General features: G+C 38.8%; 3 protein-coding genes across 3 annotated transcripts; 1 reads left to right on the top strand and 2 right to left on the bottom strand.

Annotated features, from left to right (window-relative positions):
* The first annotated feature begins 546 nt into the window (after positions 1–546).
* On the top strand, positions 547–1715 carry LOC144086252 (peptidyl-prolyl cis-trans isomerase FKBP3-like). Its single transcript, XM_077616126.1, has 3 exons — positions 547–651; positions 843–943; positions 1541–1715. Exons 1-3 carry the CDS (start codon positions 547–549, stop codon positions 1689–1691), a joined length of 357 nt encoding a protein of 118 aa, XP_077472252.1. The 3' UTR covers positions 1692–1715.
* A 1222-nt stretch (positions 1716–2937) lies between these two features.
* Positions 2938–3846, bottom strand: LOC144085874 (coiled-coil domain-containing protein 42 like-2-like). The gene has a single exon (XM_077615543.1). It carries the CDS (start codon positions 3844–3846, stop codon positions 2938–2940), a length of 909 nt encoding a protein of 302 aa, XP_077471669.1.
* A 984-nt stretch (positions 3847–4830) lies between these two features.
* ankrd33bb (ankyrin repeat domain 33Bb) lies at positions 4831–13304 on the bottom strand. The gene is made up of 5 exons (XM_077616125.1): positions 12365–13304; positions 10968–11097; positions 8553–8693; positions 8301–8464; positions 4831–7068 (listed from the first exon to the last, which is right to left on the bottom strand). Exons 1-5 carry the CDS (start codon positions 12851–12853, stop codon positions 6421–6423), a joined length of 1572 nt encoding a protein of 523 aa, XP_077472251.1. The 5' UTR covers positions 12854–13304; the 3' UTR covers positions 4831–6420.
* Positions 13305–17450: the final 4146 nt, after the last annotated feature.

The following is a 17450-nucleotide window of genomic DNA, read 5'->3' as shown; positions in this document are numbered from 1 at the left end:
GTGGTGGACCGTCAGGGCCTGCAAGGCCTTCTCTGCTGGCCTAAAAATATCTGAATCACAGACTGATGTTAATTATATTTTGGCCATGAATACTTATTAAATAATTCCAAATTGTCTGTCAGATTCCTTTCATTGCTTTTCCCCTGGTTGCGCTGTTTCCAGATGTGTTTTCATATTTAAGCATTTAACCAATCAAATTTCAGCCATTATTTGTTGCCAGGGTCAGAAATCTACCTGGAGTCCTTCACAATCAAGTCTGCAGGCCCTGTAGCATAAAATAAGGGTGGATATAACTGTAGGGATACGTCATCGCTTTCACAAACTATGATTGGCTAGTGATAGAGTGGACTAGCCAGAGCTGACAAACTATCTGTAGCAAGCTGCACAAGCAAATATATTGTTGTGTTGATTTAATAGCAGAGGAGAAGAAATGGATATGGGTGCAGATTTAAATACACGTTATCACGAAAACAATGATTTTTTTGTGTCTATTTTTAATGTGCATGGCCAAGGTCAAAGTTCAAAAGACACCCTTCAAAATGACGGATGAGCCAAGAGCTAGTTCGGCAGTGGACTGCAGAGCAGCTCAGAAGTGACGATTTACCGAAGAAAAACCTGATAAAGGTCTTACGGGACAATGCAGCGCATTCGGTACGTTGTCATTTGGGGATTTTGAAGCCCCAGTTCTCATTTTAAGAGTGATTTTTTACGGGAGCACACTTCGATCACGTGCTGTAGCCCCAAGTAAATGGAACCGAAAAATGTTTGCAAACAAATTGGCTACAATGCGTAACCTATAGCTCTTTATTTTTAAAAAGAAATCATGCCATTGTGTGTTTCAGTTCCTCAACGACCACAGACTTTTGGGAAACATCAAGAATGTGGCCAAAACGGCCAAAAAGGAGCAGCTTGTCGACGCCATAATGAGCTGTTTGTCAGCAAAGTGAGTCATTTTCTAAATAGTTTCAATTTTCTCTATCCGTGTAATTATTAAGTCAGTGTTCAGTATTCAAGGTTTTGCTCAATTAGCTTGCTTTTTTTATTATTATGATACATTCAAATTTTGAATGAAAACAGGCTAACTGGTCTGGTGTTGATTTTTAATAGCAAGAACCTGTGTGGATAACTCACCCACACAAGTGCCATCAGTGGGGTACAGTACACTTATAGAATATATTCCTTTCCCCTTGGCTTGTTTTCCTTCACTTAAAGAAAGACCTCAGGGCTTGGACCTTTTCATTTTTAACTTTAAATGTGGTTTGGACAAAGCCTAAGTGAGACATTCATTCAACAATGGTGCAGGGGTCATTTTTGACTCAAGTTTAAACATATGGTAAAATAACCATTTTTCCTCAGTGTAAGAAGAGAAAAACGGATGCAATGATGACTTTTTGGGATATTTATTTTAAAAAACGGATTTTAAATGATTGACTGAAAAACTCATCCAGGATGAAATAACATGGGAAATGAATGTGGGTCATTTGTGCATCAAAATGGTTAAATAAGCAATTACACAATCACGCTGTGGTGTTTTGTAAAGGTGTAAAACCACGGAGACGGAAGAGGTGACAAAGCAGGTGAAAGCTGTCAAAATCGACAAGACCAAAGAAGTCAAGGCAGAAGTTCTGGATGAGCTAGGACCCAAGTGTTTCAGGTTATTTAATTTATTATTTTCATGTAATGTGTACTAAACCTACTCATTTTGTATCTTGCTTCTCTTCAGGATCCACCCAAGTTTACCAAATCAATGCTAAAGAAAGGTGACAAGGCAAACTTCCCCAAAAAGGGTGACATGGTGAGCTGGTGGTATATGGGGACGTTGGAGGACGGCACAGTCTTTGACACAACATCCCCTCAGGGTCTCCAACTCTGGTCCTCAGTCCAGTATGTTTTTTCCATATCTCCCACCATATCTGAATCAGATGATCAAGATCCTGATTATTTGATTTAGGTGTGTTGGTGGACTATATAGGAAAATAGACTGGATGGGGGCTATTCGAGGAATGCAGTTGGATCATGCGTTTTTGAGTCTTGCTGCCTCTGCAGTGGACAAAAACAACACCAAGTCATCATAGGGGTATGTCTAATATTTCTATTGACTGACTATGAGAGATGACACATGAGTGGGGTTATGGGAAGAGGGGCCTTTTTGATGACCGGTATCATTTTGATGTTGATAAAAAAATAATAATTTAGCTGTTTTTTGTCAGATTTATTTACTTAACTAATCCCCAGTCTTTATTTTTTTAATTGTTGGACTTAATCTATTGTAACTTAACTTTCTTTTTTCCCCAGAATTCCACCCAAGGGGAAGAGGATTTACCGATGGACGATCGCCCTACTCCATTTTTAATTGCTGGATGGCCTATGCGAACTTTTCTTGAAACCCACTTAGAATTTGTGGAAAAATAAATGTTATTTAAGTGTATATGTCTTATTCTTCATTTACCTATCTGAAATTTATAGACAGTGAAAGTATACTAAAATGACATTGTTTCAGAAAAATGTTCTTCCTGTCCTTTTAACAGTTAGACATTTTTTTAATTCATTGTGAATCAACATATTACAGATACACAGAAAAATGAAAAGAATTTCCAATTGTTTTGAAGTAGCTTTCTCTGTCACAGTATGTAGTCGTAACAATGGGTATTAAATTGACATTTGACGTAGCATTGTCAAGAAACATTCCTTTGGCATCAACTCTTGTTGAGAACTCTAGAGAAGGATGTCTGTAGTTGGTTAGTAGGGACCTACTGCTGGATCAACAAACTTTTATTCTCAAAAGCAGTTTGTGATTACCATACTTTTCATCATAGATCTCAGTCAAGACTCAGTCTGTTCATAATAGAGCATTGGAATAATATTAAAACATGTTTTCCAATGTGATTGTGAAAGATGTTGGTGGACACAATTAGTGAGTGAAAGTTGTCATTTGGTTTAGTTTCCTCCATTAAAGTTGACCTCATAGTCTTTCAAAATCTCAAAGTGGTCTAACATGAAAGTATGGATATTTTCCAACTGTTTCTCAGTTTCATTCAAAGCCACGCCTTGCTTATCGCAAACCTTCCCACCGATCATCTCGTAAAGGCTGAGGATGGACATCTTAATCTGCGCTAGCAGATTCAGTTTTCTTGATGCGGTTTCTTCGATACGTTTCCACTCTTTGAACCAAAATTCCACTTTGATTTTCGATTCGAACAATTCCGGCATAAGCTGCGTTAGCTCCATATCAAGCTCTTGTCTTTCCAACTCGTATTGTTTTTGCAAAGCTATCTGTGTTTTCCTTTGCTGGTTGGTCTGCTCGTAAGCTTCACCTTCCCTCTGAGACAGCTGGTCTTCAATACTGTGAAGACTTTCGATGTGATCCGTTAGAGCCTCTTCATCTTCAAATGAAGTCATGCCAACCAGTGTCTGCATGAATTGCTGATACACAACATGTTCGTGCATGACTTGAAGGCGCTCCTGTTTCTTCTCCCTTAGCTCCGCACATTCTATCATCTTACTCTGAATCTCGTTCTCCTTTTTAAGCACCAACTTTTCCTCATTGTCAGCTTTGGCTGAGGCTTGATCAACAATTTCATCCGCCACATATGGATCCCTGCTTAAGAATAGATCCTCAACTTCACTTATTTCCTGGCGTAACTCATTTTCGCGCACTTTTAAACTGTCCAGCTTCTCTTCCAGCTGCTCTGACTGTGCTTCAAGATCTTTCTCCTCCCTCCGGATCAAAATTTCTGTATAAATTTCATCCCAGTGGGTAGTTCTTTTGCTCTGTTGTCTCCGTGAAATCTTCTGGGGGTTTCCCTGTGCGGGCTTTGCTTTTACCTTCAGGATCTTTTTGGACATCACACCTAATTAAGTGGAATATTGAGTGAGTTCCCCAATATATACAGATTGGGTAAATCATGTGTACACAGTGTCTTAGGAATGCACAAAAAAACTACAAATATGAGACACATTCCATTACCCTGTCACCCTTTTTTTCAATGCTGATGTTTGGTATGATCACACATTCATCATTCTTTTAGATAATTACATGCACCTTATTACAACATATGATGAACCAAAGTTTTGACATCATCGCATTCAAAGGCACGTACACATTCCAAGTAAACAGTATATCCAACTGCGCAACCAGTGATTTTTTGCGAACCACCTCAAAGAGTGCCAAACTTACTGAATTGTGATAATGGTAATAATAATAGAGTGGTACCTCGACATACGAGTGCCCGACATACGAGCAATTTGAGATAAGAGTAAAATTTCGGGCAAATATTTCTTGAGATACGAGACAAATTTTGATATACAAGCATAGAGCGGACGTGTGAGGCTGCTCATAAGAACATCATGGGCACTGTCTTTCTGATCGCAACTCCCTCGTGTAATGTCTCTACGAGCACTGGGCGTTGCATTTTTTCAGTGTTTTTTTCTTCCCGATAGTCAGTGCGAATGGCTAGAATGAATGCGAGTATATACTACTTCTCATTGGCAAGTGGTCGTGCGTTATCCTATTGTGAGAACATTTGTGTTTATCATTTTCGGAATATTTTGAAGGGAATACAAAAGCAAACAACCCTTGATAGGTTGCATCTGAAAGTCAGGGTGGAGGCGGGGAAAATAGAGCCAACCCGGGAGAAGAAAGGTATCAAAATTTAAAAAGAAATTAGAATTAAGTCTAGTGTAAGGTTAGATTAAACTTATTTTTGAGTGTCTGCATCATAATCCAAGTTCATTTACATTTGTTTGTTATGTTACGAGCGCGTTGCCGTGCAAAAAGTCTCTCCCCCTCCCCCTCTCTCTATCACTCTCCCCTCCGCGAAATCCGTCAAATTTTAGTACTATTAAACCACTAGTTATTTGTTACTTTGTTGGCGAATTAGAACAAATAAATGTTTTTCCAATCCAATATCCTGTTTTGGGTGTTTTTTCCAGAGGGTTGGAACGAAATAATTGGTTTTTAGTTCATTTCTATGGGAAAGGTTCATTTGAGTTACGAGTAAATCAACATACGAGCTCAGTCCCAGAACGAATTAAGCTCGTATCTCCAGGTACCACTGTAATAATAATAATACCAAAAGCTAGTTAAAAATAGATCATGTTGGATATCCGAACCTTGTCCTTAAGCATTACCTTAGGATGGTGGATAGGTTTGTGTGTCCTAATGATCATATTGGAGTGGTTCTCAACAAGTGCGACAAAGCTTGAATGAAATGTTCAAAAAAGCTTTTTAACAAACTAGACTGAATTTATCAAGTGCAGTTCATTCCTTTTCAAGCTAATTCAGATGTAATGATTTAGAACTGTTTTCAAATATTTAGAAACAACTACGCACTTCATTATACCTGTACACTTCATTTAATTCAATCCCGTTTAAACAGTATCTTGAAAAAAGAAATCATTCCTCTGCCTTTTTTCTAAACAGTAATTTGTAAATTAAACAGTCATCTCAGTCAAAATGAATTAGAAGTTTTACAACATCAATAGATTTGGATTTAGCTGGTACCATACTTAACCAACAATCTGCACCATTGCAGCATGCTTAATCCATGTTAAGCGGAACACCTGAGAAAAATGGTCATGGTGGTGGCTAACAGCACAGGTTGATGCAATAAATAGCACTGTTTGATGATGCTTGTTGAATGAAGGAGTCTTTAAAAGTATGTTTTGGGAGACTTTTGTGAGGCACACTACTGTAAAAAAAACAAAAATTTAACATGTACATAAGAGTTGTATGAAACTGGGCAAAAAAAACCATAGTTCCTCAGAAACCTTCAAGATAAAAATAGTATTGTATTTGTTTTTGCTTTTTTCCCAGTGCATACATATTAAAGCATACTGTAAAAATTAATCATCACAAAAAACACTGAGGGTCATGAAAAATGACATGTACTGATTTTTTGAGTCATCTGCCGTTAATGCTAAATGCGATAAGGGCCCGATTATCACTTGGACTTAATTTTGATGAAAAAACTGTTGGCCATGAATGTTAATTTAATACAATAATTATCATGACCGGTCTAATGGCAACAAGGCAAGTAATCCAATGTCAACCAACATACCAAGCAGAATATATTCACTTCTAAAGGTTGGCACTGTCCAGTTACTCCAGTGTTGTTACGTCAAATGTGTTTGCAGTACTCGGTAATTGAAAGTCCATTCATCCACCCCCTATTTGAGACCTCTTATCCTATACAGAGTCAAGTGTGAGCTAGAACTGATCGCAACTGACTTTGGGTGAAGGTCGACTCAACGTTGAATCAATCTCATTGTGCACGCCATATAACAGACTATTCATCCTCAACTCTTTGGGGATTTTTAAACCCTCAATCTTCTTTCTTCAGGAAGTCAAGTGACTGAACCACCGACCTACCATTCCCTGGTTGCAGCAAGTGGTCTCAGGTCGGGCGATTGACTGCTTTCTCATCTTCGCCTTGTCGATGGTAACAGACGATCATCCCTCTTTCTTTCGACTCTCTTCATTTTGTAATCCCACTTTGGGATTTGTAGCTCGTTATAGTTATTATTCCATTTGAGCTTTTCTAATTTGAAATTGGGAGCTGGGGCCTTGCAGAGCCTGACTTTTGGTATCACAATCCCTGGTCGCACGCTACTGCGCCTCAGCAAATGAAGAGGTAGCAGACTCGCCCGCCTTATGGCCACTGTGGATGCAACAGCCATGTCATTCAGCAGCTGAGGCTGGAGGCTAGCCCGCCGATCCCTCGCCTTGGGGATGAGGAGGATCCGTGAGTTCTGGAACAATCTCTTGTAGGTGTTCAGCCTATCTGGGCCGAGGTGCTTCAGCTCCGCCAACCGTTGTCTTTTGAGAATTTCCTGGACTGCGTAGCGTCGTTTCCCAATGCACGGAGGACTTCCTGGGCACACTGTCCGGCAGGCCGTAGCAATAAATGGACTGCTGAGACTAGTGGTGATCCTGACCATGTACTCAAGAACACCATCATCCACGGGGTTGATCTTGTTGTTAAGGTAAAATCTGTAAGGGCAACAGGACATAAGGTCGATGAAACGCTTCCAGCAGGGCTTAGGTTCTTCAGCCTGGGTAACCAAATCCTACAGAAGACAAAAATTACAAAAACAACCTATTGTTTACAGGATGTACTCGGGAAAAAATAAAATCTTGAACATGATCAAAAATGCTATGCAGGTCAAGCTGACAGGTTTAAACTCAATTGCACTCTCAAATATGAATGTTCTCCCGCTGCTTGCATGAAGGGATGACAAAATATTGCCAACCACCTGTATTGCAAAATAGAGGACAGACATTAGAATCATGAATAATGTGTTTTTCTAGAACGTAAAGAAAATTTGTTCTTCACACATCCGTCAATAATGCTGAAGTTATGTGAACTTGATTTTGGACTCAGAAATCGAAGACTGGATGAGAAACAAAATCAGCCAAATTGCAAATGTCAAAAATGAGATGACAAAGGTATTTCAATGGCATTCGTTAGAGGAAGAACAATTTCCTAGTCCAATACAATGTGAAATACAATTAAATGGATTTTGAAATACAGGTTTTCTTTGGGTGCTTCTGGCTCCTCCCACAACCCAAACACATACAGGTCATTTTTTTCGACTCATTGATGATACCCTTTAGTAAACTGTTACAGCCTATTCTGAATATCAGCTGTGTAAGCTACGCCGCCATATCTCAGTTCGTATATACATTGCTTCATGTAATGAAGGCATACATTTCTTTCTTCCATGCTAAACTCTTTTTTTTCCAATTGTCAGTCTTCTTTCCGCCAAGCGGTTAGAGCGATAAGCCTGGTTAGATACAGTGGGGCAAACAAGTATTTAGTCAACCACCAACAGTTTTTTTCCCACAGCCATCAGGGCTCTGAACTTGCATTAGCACAACACACAATCCCTTCTGTGCAATAACTTTGGGGTGTGCAATATCTTAGATTGTGCAATATTTTAGAATTTACCTTGCCAGGACGTGACTTTTTATATTTTTATTACTTATTTATGTTTTTACTGGGAAAATGCACTTTGTGGAGTAGCACCACCAATTTCGTTATACGCAGCTGTGTATGATGACAATAAAGGCTTTTGATTTGATTTGATTGACTATTAGGGACAGTAAATTTCCTGAACATAAGACAAACTTCTTAAATGACTCTTATTGTTGGTGACAACCTGTTTGAAATATGACAAGAACTTGTTTATTAAAGGGTAGTGTTTTCAGTAAATGGTGATTTTTACATGACCAATACATTTTTACCTTTTGAAAATATAACATACTGTACATTGTCATAAAACACTAAAACAATGCTCACCTCCAGCATTGGCCACTCTAGTTTGAAGGAGTCACAGAACTGCTCGGCACATGGCCTCAACATGACTTGACTCATCGTGTAAGCTGTTTCATAGCGACCAGTGAAGAGCGCCCACTCCCGAGGGGTCATCATGCGACCATTGTCCCTGGCCTGTACATCACCTCCTGAAAATTTCAAGATCAACTTGTATGCTACCTGCATTGATTTAGCATGCATCTTAAAAAAGAGGCATGGTTTTACATTGTAGTTTACCAGCCAGCATGAGCAATCTACAAGTCTCTGCTCGACCCTGCATTGCAGCCTTCATTAAAGCTGTGAAACCATGACAGTTCCTCCTCTCAATATCCAGTCCAGAGAAGTAGTTCAGCAGGTAGTGAGAGATGAACACGTGACCTGCACACAGTATAAAAGCAGCATTTGCAGTTTTAGAGTACAATATATTAGTATTTAATTGAATTGAATGCTTTTATTGTCATTATACAAGTATAATGAGATTTAAAACTTTCATCACATAGTGTACAAATAACAACAGACAGACACATAAATTTAATAATAAATAAAAAATAATAAAATGTAAGAATAAAAAATAAGGGTGGCCCGGTAACGCGAGCGGTTAGCCTCACAACTCTGGGGCCCTGGTTTTCAAATCCAGGTCACGTCCACCTGTGTGGAGTTTGCATGTTCTCCCCAGGCCTGCGTGGGTTTCATCCGGGTACTCCGGTTTCCTCCCACATTCCAAAGACATGCATGGTAGGCTGATTGGACACTCTGAATTGCCCCTAGGTATGGGTGTGAGTGTGCATGGTTGTCCGTCTCCTTGTGCCCTGCGATTGGCTGGCCACCGATTCAGGGTGTCCCCCGCCTCTGCCCCGGAGACAGCTGGGATTGGCTCCAGCACCCCCCACGACCCTAATGAGGATAAGTCGGTTCAGAAAATGAGATGATGAGAATAAAAAAAGAATAATAATTAATAACTTGAAAAAATGGTTTACGTTTTCATTCAGATCGATGATGTAGATCATCTGAAGTGATCTATTCTGATCCGCTGTTCAAATGAACCTTTACTGTATTTGTAATATACTGAACTGTAAGGTACACATAATACATATAGTTTTGCAATCAGTACCTCCCTAATCCGTATGGACAGGTTGTGACCGAGGGGTACTATGAATCTTTAATCCATAGATGAACAGCATTATTACACATGACAGTGGGACATACTGGACTGCATTTTAAAAAGTCATTGTTAATTTGTTATATTATAGTTATTTTGATAACTATCTTTGTTTTTAATGGTTGGGGGTCGAATAAACTTGTGATTTTTTTTTCTTTTGGCCGCATCATTTTCAGGCATTGTTCTCCTTTTCTACCTCTCCTTCTTGGCATCATTTTTTTTCTTTTTTTAACTGTTACAACTCCAGGATCCCAGTGGATGAATGGTTAGCGCGTTGGACCCTATCTTAGGGGAAAGAACGCCAAATATGCGACTAGCGTGGGTAAGAAAGACCATTTACGACCACCTCCCAAGTCACAAAGTAACTTTTACTGAACAAAGGTTTGGCAAAGCTGACTTTAATTTCACTTAACTAACCCACACCTATTGTTTAAGAAGGAAACTCTCTCCTGATTAAAAAAAAAAAATCTTTTACATCAGGAAGTGATATGCTCACTTTCTTCTTCTCGCCCTTATTCAACTGGCGCCTTAACCCAGACTGTCACTAGAGGCCTCAGATGTGTGATGTCTGAGAAGAGATGTCATATGATGTCAACACTGCCAAGACTGCATAGTTAAATGTCAATTACAATATAAAATGTAGCTATATTAAAATTTTAATATACAATGATTTTCTGTATTTTTCTTTTTAATTTATACAAATATATTGTAAAATGTATGGTTAGTATATCCTTTTTTGTGTATCCTGTTTTCCTGTTTTGTTCAACATTTTAACATACCGTAAATGAAACTCTTTTTTTTTTTTTTTTAAAGCGTGTCTATCCTAACGTAATCTAGCCTAAGTCATCCTCAAACTCAGGGGTGGCGAACATGTTCGACACAAAGAGAGAGACAAAGAGCTACACCACGAGGTGACGTTCCAAAACAGACAGACACATACAAAAACACACAATTAAAATCATATTATTCACCATAACACTGTCTTTCCCTTACAAAACAACAATCAAATCTGCCAAATTATTTTTTCAAATATAATGTATTATTTGTTTTTAATGGGCCCTGATGAATTTGAGTGTTTTAAGAGAGAATAAAAATAAGAGAAACATGAAACGAGCCAATACGATAAGAAGATAATAGTCGCATTCATTTTGGCCGGAATCTGCATGCGGCTCGAGAGCCACGTGTTCACCATCCCTGTTCACAGTGATAAGAACATATGCTATCTACATAGAGGGTTGTCATTTATGTGGCTAGCACATCTTCTGAGATGGTTCAAGGATTGAGGGGGGTGTTTCCATTGGACACTTTAAGGGAAAATAGTCCCTTAAAATTTGTGATTTTCTACTGTCTTTAAATTACCAGACTGCTGACTCGTGATATGTATGGGTATGTGTTAAATATGACTCTACTTCCAAAAAAATCCAAGTTACAAAACCACTTCTAGAAAAAATTAATTTCATAAATGGCGCGTGATTATGAAGCATTCCGTTTACCTGCTTGTGCTGCTGTGATAAGGGCAGTGTTACCCTCATTATCCTGCCAGTTCACATCTAGATAAGGACACTGAGCAAGGGCGATGACCACATCCACATATCCATGGTAACATGCTACAATTAATGCAGACTGAAACATAAAGCGGAGTTAAGGGATCAAAATGTGTACACAGTGCAGACATTGAATCGGTAACATAGAGCTGATTCATTGAATTGATTCTTACCAATCCATTTCCTCTCCAATAAATATTGTACACAATGACGATTGCATAGTGATAACAAAAGGTGACTTTTGACATTATTACTAGACGCTTGTCATCAGCTCGTTTTGTTTTCCAGACCAAAACAATTTCCAAATCCCCTTCCTGAAGAGTAATAATTCTCATGATTTTTATACTTGTGTAGAATTGTTTGAAGAATCAACCAGACTTGCTCAAATCCACAATTCTCTTCTTGTTTGATTTCTTGACTTTCTGTGTGTGGTTCAAGTTTTTGTCCAACTTTACGTCTTTTGAGTCTGTATCCGTTTTTGCTACCGCAACCAAAATGCCGCCGTTCAAGTAGCAGCCGGTGGCAGTAGCTCCGTCCACTCTTGCTCGTTTTGCGTTTTTGCTGCTTTTCTGTCTTAATGATTTGATTTGGTGATTCTTAATGATCCCATTTACTTTGATTTGCTTTGTACTTTGTGCTTTTGCTTTGTTGTTCTGCGGCCTTTGTGACTGTACTATCTAACTTATAACTATGCCTTTTCTTGCTACTGTCACAATGAAATTTCCTGAATACGGGATGAACAAAGTTATCCAATAACACAGTTGTTAATGTTAATTGAATGAATTGAATTGAATGTGTTTATTGTCATTATACAAGTATAATGAGATTTAAAGCTTTCACCTCATAGTGCACAAATAACAGCAGACGGACAAATAAATCAATAAATAAGTAGATAATAAAATAATAAAATAAACCTATCAAAAGCTTGCTACAACATCACAACCATCACTGGATTTCGCCAAATTCTTTAAAAGCACTGTAATCTCACATAATGTAGGATTATGGCTAAAGAAAGTAATGCAGTTCTGTATATTGAAACATTTTAGCTGATTTACTTTCAGACACTAATGTTGTTTTCATATACTACATCATAAATTTAAACTTCAGGTATATATCAGTGTTATATTTTAGTCAAGGGTAAGGTCAATGACTTAGCAAGCCTGTTAACAGCTGACCCCAATAACAAGCTGTTTCTCGTTGTGTCAAAGTGTGGACACGCCCCATCTGTTACTTTGAGGATTAACCTAATGCTCTGAACCCAATGTCGGTTAAAAGCCACCATATTGGCATCTTCCAATGTCTCATCTAACAAACACAAAGCCGCCGTTTGTTCAGTGGTGACTTACTCTTCGGTTTCTGTCTGTCTCATGAACTTCCTCCACAGTCAGTCCTTGTCTAATCATGATCTTAACAATGATGGTGTTGTTATTGCAGCAAGCCTTGAAGAAAGAGATGGGCTCTGGGCTCTCGCGACATGGCAAACGTAAAAGGTCAGATCGCACCGAAGTGTCAAGTGGGTAGAAGGAATCGTCAGACGCAATGCTCCGTGTGTCCGAGTTATCTGACAAAGCCTCAAAGTCCAATTCCTCAAACTCCTGGTAGATATCGTCCTCATCTTCCCAGTAATTCCGGGTGTAATCAACTTCGGTTTCGACATTTTGGCCCCTTTCCTCATCGCCTTCGTAGTCCTTGTCGACCTTAGTGAAGGACATGAGAGGTGTGTCCATAGATGTTTTGTTGGTGTCAAGCTCAGTTTTTCCTGGTCCCAAACCTCTGGCAACTCCATTCTCTTGAAGTTTACCAACCTCACCTTCCTTCTCTGTTATTAAAACCATTTAATCTTACCCAGCACCCACTCACTTGTTTGAATTGCAGTGGGATGCCAGGACATCTCGACAATAACCTAGACTTTACAGTGTGTCCTTTGGAAGTCCATTTTCAGGCCAGTTGCCACCAACCCTCTGTCAAACACCTTTTCAGTATCCTTAAATTCAGTGGAGGAAGATATATAAGGTTGCTGCAAACAACATTTTTTGAAATGTCCCAAATCCCCCATAAATTCCTAGTTGTTGAAAAGTTGCTGTCCATGTCCATGTTGGAAGATGCCAACCATTGTTCTGTTCCAGCATCAGCTAACATCCATGTCAACTCCCAATCTTGATGAGATGTCAGAAAAAACATTGCTGTCTTTTTGGAAAGCCATCTTGATAAAATATAGTCAAAATTGCCATCAACAGGTCTGATATGCTCCTTCCATATGGAGAAACACTGGACTTATTTTGAGCAGTCAGCGAAGGGAAAAGGGATTTTCTCTCCAACTGACGTACAATAATCCCTTTAGTTGCTCTCTCTTGCTTTAGTCCTTTACCCAGTCAGATATTTACATGAAAAGTTGGACTCAGCAATCTTTAATGAGTGATGTTCCATCTGCCAATAAATATTACAATAGGCCTATACTTTATTTCCAGTGAAAGTAAAAGACAGTATTCCTTCTTTGACCCAAAATTCTAAGTAAAGAAATTGTTTTTTCCATCCATGTGACTTATCAGCAGCCCCAGAAAAGTGATGACTCTTCATATTGTTTCATATTGTTGAGGGTCAAGATTCAGTCAACCTCTAATGGAAGTATCATTAGTTCTAGATGTTATTTGTTTCTAGTAAAATAAGACAATGGTAGTATTCCAAACAACTTAGGTAATAAAAAAAAAAATAAGGCATTAGTCTCTAGTTAGGGATGTCGAGAAAAATTATATGACCTCGTTTAAAGTTAATATTTTCTTAACCTGTACTTCTTGGCCTCATAGACTTTAAACCGTGTGAAGAGGGGCAAAGGTAATTGGATTTAACATAAATAGCATAGATCCTGTTTACTAGAACGGGCTTCTTAGCAGACAGGACACCATTCTTTTTAAATAGTCCAGGTTTTATCTTATTTGAGATTGCTAGTTCCATCTTTTTGAATTGTAATCAGGTTCATTATTGTCACATTCGGTAAGATGGATCCACCTGACAGGTATGGCTGCAAGGAACAGAGAGGAAAAATACTCTAGCTATCATTTACATGTGTGGAATAAATGTTTTACTTTGGTATGAACTGAAGAAAGCGAACTATTAACTTTGTTGTTGTGAATACACCTTTAGTCAGGTGTTTCAACACAATTTGTTGGTAACAAAAGTGCAGCATTTCAGCCTATTGCTTTGAGGGGGGATTTCAACAATTTTGCCTGATATTTTATCACATTTATGTCAAAGACAATATTTTGATGGACCGTCAAAGACCCATCCTGTCAACATTAATGGGGATTTTAATGTTTGAACTTTGCCATCTACTATTTGGGATATGCTCCAGCACCCTCTGACCTTGACGGGGATAAGCAGCATTAAAAAATGAATTAATGAATGTAAATACAATTCTGTGCAATTCAGATTTTAGGCTCAATTGTGAAAGAGCAAATCACAGTACTGCTGCCTTGTGGTGTAGAGTTTCACTCACCCGATTTCAGTGTGAGCAAACTTGGGTTCGATTCCCGCTGGTGGCGGTATGATTGGTAGTACGGATGGTCGTTTGTCTCTCTGTGTGCCTTACGACTGACTGGCAACCAGTCTACGGTGAGGTCTACCTTTTGGCCGAAGACAGCTGGGTTAGGCTCCAGCAACCCTCGCAACCTTTTCGAGGATGGGGGGTATGGAAAATGAATGAATGGATGAACGAAATCACAGTACTGTTCTACTGATAAATTTAAGACCGAAATTAACATATACATATTTATTACAACACGCTCTAAACCAGGGCTGGGCAAACTATTCCACAGAGGGCACTAGTGGGTGCAGGTTTTCATTCCAACCCATAGAGAGGACACCTTCTCACCAATCTGGAGTCCTACAAGTGTAATCAGTGGATTGCAGTCAGGTGCTTCCTGTTTTCTGCAGAAAACTCATTGGTTAAAGTGTCTGTGCTGGATCGGTTGGAACAAAAACCTGCACCCTCCAGGGCCCGTGTGCCCACCCCTGCTCTAAACTGTACATCATGGCTGGCCTCACCACTATCCTGTGTAGACCAGGGGTCGGGAACCTTTTTGACAGAGAGAGCCATAAACAATTAATATTTTCTAATGTTATTTCTTGAGAGCCATTCTCGGAATTGAAAAGTAAAAATATATGAAAGTGTAATTTTTTTTTTTTTTTTTGTCATTTCATCACTTTTAACGTACAAAAAGTCTCTGATTTCTTTTGACAACATTGTTATGTGGTGGCTTACAAAATCAGTATCAATGACATCATGCATGCAGAAGAGTAATAAAAAAACCAAATTATGATTAAAATAGGGGTACAGGTAGTGTTGACGCCACAGTGACGCTCTTGTTAGTGCGTTCGGGACTCAGCTCTCTCACCAATGATTTCCATATTTCACCTCACAGGTTAGTGGAGAGCCATATGTACCCATGGAAAGAGCCACATATGGCTCCCGAGCCATATGTACCCATGGAAAGAGCCACATATGGCTCCCGAGCCATAGGTTCCCTACCCCTGCTGTAGACATTTGCCTTCATTGTCACTGACACTCATCTATCACATTAGTTAACTGATACTTTGCTTAAGCTGTTCCAGCCTGCCTCTACAGGGTTCTTCGCTTCCTTTACACATTTCCAGCCACCTGCACTGTTAAGCTATAATTAAGTTAAGACATGTATAAACTGAATCAGAACAAGATGATCTAGATTTTAGGTCGAATACCCTTCCTGACACACCCACACCAGAAGGAACTGGACCTCCACGAGCACAACGGTAACAGAGTGCTCAGATCACTGAGCTACCACCTTGGCAAGAATGTTTAGTTTTATTCAAATTATGTTTATGCTCATTATTTTACATTTTGCTTTGTGAAAACTGACATTAAAACTACAATTTTAAAATTGAATATGCATAATAAGTATTGTGTTTAAGGGAAAATAATAAATAGTTTTATTTATTTTTCTAAGAATGACATCCCATGCTCATTGGCGTATCCCCGATTGATGACATTTTCCCAATTATAATATTTTAAAAAAAATACATGGAAATGTATAAGGGATTTTTTTTTATCTTGAACGAGTTTGTAATGTCAGCTGTTAGATTTCTTCTTTTTTTTTCTTTTTTAAATCGGTGCATTTTGCATGTCATTTGGCTGTTTGTTTTTTTCGATCTGGTAACCTTGCTCAGGGTTGCTCTCTAGTGTGCTCAGCCGGTGGCGGCAGGGTCACCTATCTCTGGGCTGAATCCATTTTACAAAGCTGAGGTAGCAACTAAACCACAAAATTGAACTGCATGGTAAGTCAAATCACACATGCACTTTGATCAGGTGGAAATTTTTTGACCTGTCAAATGGGCCCCACTTCTACAAGAGCTTGTCTCACCAAATGGTTACCCAGGGGCGCTCCACCTCTATTGGACTTGTTTAAGCACACATCTCTAGCTGTGGTTTACCCACCCAGGACTGCTTGGCAGCCAATGTGCCAATCAGCACATCTTGGTTCTATGGACATCGGCAGACTAGTCAACGCACATTGTTAATAGCAGATGCTTTTTTTAAAAATCCCCAAAGAAAACCAGCCTTTTCAGAAACACCAAAGGAGCTTGCGGCTGCAAGGATTGGAAAGATGCTTTCCATCTGATAAGGTTGATTTTTTTATAGTAATTTTAACAATATTTTGTACTTAGCGGTGGTGAACCTGAACACACGTACAATTGTACTGTCATGCTTTCTCAGCCAAAGCTGCATGCAAATTCTATTGACATCAATGTTGTTTAGCAACAGTAAAGGGGTCTATCTAGGACTTCAGTAGCAGTAATGTCAACCCGTGCCACAAGAAAAGCAAATGCTTGCCCTACTATTGTGCAAAAAAAGAAAACGTATTCAGTAACTACCTACATGTTGTGGTAAATAAACATTGGGCAGGTAGTAAGACAATTTATTGTTAAATAAGATCCATACAAATATATACTGTACAGAATTAAGATGCACATTTTTACCTATACAATGTGTATCATTAATTACAGCAAGAGTCTCTGTATACAATGGACAGAGTGGCAGCCAGTGTTGGGGCACAAATAGAAAAGTCCCTCTTCGATCATTTCATTAGATTTTCCATTTTAAGACCAAATTACAGATAGAGAAAATTAAAGGTTTTATTTTAAATTTCATTTAAACAAAACTATAGAAATAGCATTTTCATATATATTTTCCCATTTATTTGATTTGCATTATTCTATTTAAAGCCTGCAGTATTTCTCCACGTAATTAAGCAAATGTGTATCAAAAGCTCTCTTTCGCTGTCTTTGTTTGGCCTCTTCTGTGTCCCATCGTTATTTTATGATGCAAATGCATTCATCATGTTCATAAAAATATGTAGATGTTAGGTTAGTGTTGGTTTCATTGTTTTCTCTGTGTGTTCT

Source organism: Stigmatopora argus, chromosome 12, assembly GCF_051989625.1.
Source record: "Stigmatopora argus isolate UIUO_Sarg chromosome 12, RoL_Sarg_1.0, whole genome shotgun sequence".
In the NCBI taxonomy this organism is placed as follows: domain Eukaryota; kingdom Metazoa; phylum Chordata; class Actinopteri; order Syngnathiformes; family Syngnathidae; genus Stigmatopora; species Stigmatopora argus.
Note: the sequence above shows the minus strand (reverse complement) of the source record. Positions and strands in the feature narration are given on the sequence as shown.

Coding starts and splice junctions, on each gene's coding strand:
- LOC144086252 (XM_077616126.1), top strand. CDS start 547: ATGAGCCAAGAGCTAGTTCGGCAGTGGACTGCAGAGCAGCTCAGAAGT. Junction 652..842: donor GGGACAATGCAGCGCATTCG/GTACGTTGTCAT, acceptor TGTGTGTTTCAG/TTCCTCAACGACCACAGACT. Junction 944..1,540: donor ATGAGCTGTTTGTCAGCAAA/GTGAGTCATTTT, acceptor TGTTTTGTAAAG/GTGTAAAACCACGGAGACGG.
- LOC144085874 (XM_077615543.1), bottom strand. CDS start 3,846: ATGTCCAAAAAGATCCTGAAGGTAAAAGCAAAGCCCGCACAGGGAAAC.
- ankrd33bb (XM_077616125.1), bottom strand. CDS start 12,853: ATGGTTTTAATAACAGAGAAGGAAGGTGAGGTTGGTAAACTTCAAGAG. Junction 11,098..12,364: donor AGACAGACAGAAACCGAAGA/GTAAGTCACCAC, acceptor TTTATGTTTCAG/TCTGCATTAATTGTAGCATG. Junction 7,069..8,300: donor TAGAGTGGCCAATGCTGGAG/GTGAGCATTGTT, acceptor TGTCTTCTGTAG/GATTTGGTTACCCAGGCTGA.